This window comes from Triticum urartu, chromosome 7, assembly GCF_003073215.2.
Source record: "Triticum urartu cultivar G1812 chromosome 7, Tu2.1, whole genome shotgun sequence".
Lineage (NCBI taxonomy): Eukaryota > Viridiplantae > Streptophyta > Magnoliopsida > Poales > Poaceae > Triticum > Triticum urartu.
In genome coordinates, this window is record NC_053028.1 from 227,594,194 (window position 1) to 227,599,301 (window position 5,108).

General features: G+C 50.7%; 1 protein-coding gene across 1 annotated transcript; it reads right to left on the bottom strand.

The window, feature by feature from the left end:
* Positions 1–3,311: 3,311 nt before the first annotated feature.
* LOC125520032 lies at positions 3,312–4,414 on the bottom strand. The gene has a single exon (XM_048684820.1). It carries the CDS (start codon positions 4,216–4,218, stop codon positions 3,706–3,708), a length of 513 nt encoding a protein of 170 aa, XP_048540777.1. The 5' UTR covers positions 4,219–4,414; the 3' UTR covers positions 3,312–3,705.
* Positions 4,415–5,108: the final 694 nt, after the last annotated feature.

Genomic DNA, 5,108 nt, shown 5'->3' on the forward strand with positions numbered 1-5,108 from the left:
TATCGACTTAGTAGTAGCGCGGGTTTTATACCCCTCGCTATTACTATGGCCTTTCCTGAGGGCATGGTGAAGACCACTTAGTAGTAGCGCGGGTTTATACCCCTCGCTACTGCTATCAACTTAGTAGTAGCACGAGTTTTATACCCCTCGCTACTACTAATTAGTAGTAGCGCCTCCTTGTAGACCGCGCTACTGATAAGCTTCTGTGTATAAGGTTTTCCCTAGTAGTGGGTAGACGCTGCCCTGCAATGCAGCATTATATGATGAACTGATTCCACCGCAGGACAGAGATCACAGTCCGCGCTTGGAGCAATAGCCACCCAATGTTTCTTGACCATGTTGTGCTTTTGAGCCGACCCCAAAATGCTAACCAGAGAAAGGTTTTGTGCTTCAGGGGGATCAGCGCATCCCAAACCCAATCATGGAAAACACAGTTAACACCCCGAAAGGTTAGCAGCCGATAAAAATATCTTGTATTGATCTGCTTAGCAAACACGGATGGAGTACGCACGTCCTTGCGCGAACCATCAGGAGTTATATGTGCAATGAGTTGACGCAGCAGTAGGAGTTCATGCTCAGCAGTGTGGGAAAGATAGGGGTGGAGTTGCACTGACCAGGCACCATCCAAGAATTGTGAGCTAACCGAGCAACAACGGTTCTTGGCAAAGGAATAGAGGACTGGTAGCAGCAAGTGGAGTCTGCCAGCTTCAAGCCATAAATCGCGCCAAAAAGATACGAGATCGCCAGAGCCCAGAGTGCACTGCGAAGAGTTTATGACCAGGGGGATATGATCCTTGAAATCGCGCCACAGGGTTGTATCTCTGCTGCTAGTCCCAAAAGGTATGGCTTTCTTACAATATTGCAAAGCAAACCATCGATGGCAGTGAATATCAGAAGACTGTAGAATCTTGGAAAAAAACTTGCATAACATTGCATGGTTATGGGCTTGCAGATTTCTCACACCCAGGACTCCATTCCGTTGGTGAAGAGTGACCTTGTCCCAAGCTACTAGACACTGGTCACCCTTAACTTCGTTCTTGCCTTGCCAAAGAAAAGCACGCAGAAGACTTTCAAGCGAGCTAATGGACTCCTTAGGCCATGGGAAGCATGTCATGAAATAGCTAGGTATGCCAGTCAACACAGAGTTTACAAGCGTGAGCCTCCCTCCCAGAGTTAAAAAAGTGGCCAACCAGCCCAAGAGCCTGTGGTCAACTTTATGAATAACTGGCAATAGCATCCCACGCGTGATCTTGTTTAGAGACAGGGGCAGCCCAGGATATGTGCATTTAGTTGCCATGGCAAACACAAAACAAAATTACATGGCAATTATAAGCTTCTAGTTGCCATGAGAAAACACATATATTCATAACAACCGGAATTACATGGCAAACATAAGTTTATAGTTGCCATGACAAAACATATCTATTAAATTAACAAAAAATATGGCAACGCATCATAAATTTACATGGAAACACAAACCTTCTTTTTATTTCCACGACAACACATCATGGAAAAACCTATACTTTTACATTGACAAAGTAAATCACGCAAAAAACTATTGTGCATCCCCTGGGTCATGGAACGGCAATTGAAGCAGCACACTGGAAAAATGAAGCACAAAAGTTGAGCGAAGTGCTACATGCATGGGATGGAGGTAGCACCGCTGCTTTGGGCAGTGCGTCGCTGTAGTGGTCGAGCTCAAGCAGCCCAGCAGGAGGCAAGGGAGCTCGCGTTTGTGACCACCACACTAGGGAGCGACAAAATGCGTGGTGGTGGACATCGTCGCCGCAGGCTTCGTCGACGCGTAGCCCTCTTCCTGCAGCTTCGGCCTCTCCCTCGGCTAGATTCGGCAGTCGACCCCCACCATTGATCCCACGTCGGTGGCGCCGGCCTCCGGTGGATCCCACGACCACTGATTCATTTGGACGGCAGGGGAAGTGGGCGACCCCACTGGTCTGTTGATACCGCAACGACATGCCCACGCACAAACGCCACCTTCGGCTTCAGAATCGACACAAGGCACCCAGGAATCTCACCCCTAGCACCTCAGCTCGGTGGCTGGCGACCACCACGCACACGACGACGCTCTCTTCGGCGTCGTCGACACATCACCGCCCACCGGGATCGTCGCCGAGTACTGCCTCCACCCACCATCGCTGAGGGTTCAAATTAAACCCGGGCATGGACAGCCCGACCCAGTCAACCCGGCCCGAAATCCCGACATCCGGGCCAGGCTCGGTCTCAGCTTTTCCGCCCAAAGCCTGGCCCGAAAGCCCAAAAATAGGCTTGAACAGGGTATAAATCATTACTTTATGCAAAGTATAGGTATACTATATATTTTAAATATCCCAAAAATTATTATTTTAATTTTAAAAGGACATTGTTCATGTGATTTGAGCCGGGCTGGGCCGGGCTCGGGCTTGAGATTTTGCCGTCGGGCTTTATAAAGCCTGACCCGAATTAAGCCCAGCTCGACGAATGGCCAAGTTTATTTTAAATAACGGGGTTCTTGCCGCTCCTCGTTTCCGTCGCCGCACGCCTCCTCTCTGATGTCCCCCCTCCCCCCCTCCCTCGTTGTCGGCCGCCTCCCCGCCATTTGTCCCGTGCACGAGGAGAAATGGTGAGTGAGTGTCGTTGGGGAATGGACAAAGGGATAAGGGAGAGAGGTGCGGTCGTTCGCGATGATGCCTTATTTTTTCGAACGGAGACAAAAACGTGACGTGGCGCTCCTGATTGCTTTAAGATTTGTGCATGACATCCAACGGCGCTGAGCACGTTCGAGCTGAGAGGCCAGAAATCTGACGTTTGGGATATATATCAATTCTGAAAAGAGAAAAAAACGAGTACCATCGCGGTCGCCGCCGACACGGCCCGTGTCTCCACACCGGAATCGATGACCCCTCCGCAACAACCGCCGCACGCATGGCCATGTGCCCACCTTCACCGTGTAGACATCGCGTAGTAGTAGCTCACCCTCCCTCACAGTCACAGTCACCGCTCATCATTCCGCTGGTCCTACCATACATCCTCTACATCGATCGCGAGGAGAAGACGAAGATAGACGTACAACACCTACCCGCACCTCCCCCGTGGGCGCCAAGTTGCTATCAGCGCCAAACCCAAAGGGGAACAGCTCCGGCACCGACCGGGGGAGGACGGACGACGACCCCGGGCGGGCAATGAGCAGTTGCTCCCGCGTCGCGCCGTGCACAGCTGGAACGAAAGGGACCCCAAACCAACAAGAACCAGATCTGAATCTCACGGGGAAGAAAAAAAAATAGAACATCAAGTTTGTCTGACTGACTCAGCACTTGATTCAGGTTCCAGAAATGCTTATTGATTTGCATTTGCAATGTGTTACAGAACATGTACATTTTGCCAGTTCAAGATCCACGGGCTACATTACATTGTAGGGACGGATGTATCCAAGAAAAGACTCGGAAAAACACAAGAAAGAAGAGCGGAAGAAATATACATCTGGTCCCTGAACAGTGCGCATCACTCGCTGCTGGATCATCTGCGATCGTTCAGACAAAACACACACACACACACACGCCGTGCTATATGCTGCTAGTATCTTACAAACAATTCGGTTTATTGCCGCGTCCAAGAAGATATAGTTCGTAGCCATCGATCGAGCCATGTATACCTTCACTTTCGGCACGAATGTCGGCGTCCGAATCCATGCGTGCGCCGGCGCAGCAGCTAGCATCTGGCGTCGACGTCGCCGTTGTCGAAGTTCTGAGCGTAGCTGACGGAGTCGTACCTGAAGTCCTGCGCCGCGACGCCCCCGAGCGGGCGGCCGTCGCGGCCGAGGAGGCGGCGCACCTCGGCGCGTGCCTTGTAGAAGACGTGCCGGAGCGTGCCGCGGCAGTGGCACCCGAGCAGGGCGGCCTCGTCCTCGCTCATCTCGAGGCCACGCGCGAAGGAGGGCTTCCGGGTCATCACCCAACCGAGCCCCCACTCCCACCACTGCCGCACCGCGCCCGCCGCCGCCAGCGCCTTGATCGACGGCATCGACCGCGCGCGCCGGAACGCCGCGGACGACGACGAGGACAGCGGCTGGAGGCTCAGTGACAAGGACGACGACACGCGCCGGCGCATCCCGGACAGGTCCACCTTGCCGCCCTTCGCTGCGCCCCCATTCGTCACCGGGAGGTCCTCCAGCCACGGGCTCCGCCGAGGCTTGATGGTCTCCAGGATCGCGTCGGTCGCCATTGCCCAGCTACAACAACAACCAGGGATCCGTCGGGTCGGAGAGAGAGAGAGAGATCTCGGTTTCTGTGGATTTCTTGGTGTTTGGAGCTGCTTGGTTGGTACGAGAAGGCCGGGTGGGTTGGGTCAATCCTCGAGTAGCTTTTGCAAATTGGAGCCGCAGAGGCTGGGGATATTTGTGCATAGAGAAGTGGACCAGCAGTCTGGGCGCCTACTGCTAGTTACACCAAACTATGTACCCTCTTGCTGCGATCTAACGTACATTATACATTTATAAAAAACGTAATTTTATTAATACTTGCAACTATCACATCTACACTCTTTAGTTTCCTAGCATAGTGCCCGTCTGTTGCAACGAGAGCATGCTTACTTTACGCAATTCATCTTAAGACTACCCATAGTGAAAGTAACATAGATAGTAACATCACACATATCTAGATAAAATAAATGATGTGCTAAGCAATAAATGAAGAAAGAGAGGCATGTAGTAACATAGTTAGTTAGTACTACTAGTGTGAGTAACATCACATATATCAAGGCAAGGTGAGTCTATAACCTAATAAATGAAGTGTTGCATGTTATCACACATATATTACTACCCACTATAAAGTAGTAACATGGGCATGTTACTACTCTATGTTACTATCCATTGTGGCTAGTCTAACATCTATTCACAAGCACGGCCTATGACGAGCCATACCGGTCCCACACCCACTTATGAGTGCGGCACATACTACAATGCAACATATCTTTAAGCACTTGAGAAGTACTCCCTCCGGTCCTTTTTACTCTGCATATTAGAATTCTCTAAAGTTAAACTTTACAAAGTTTGACTGTATTTATATGAAAAAATATCAACATCTGCCATGCTAAAGTTATACAATATGAAACTT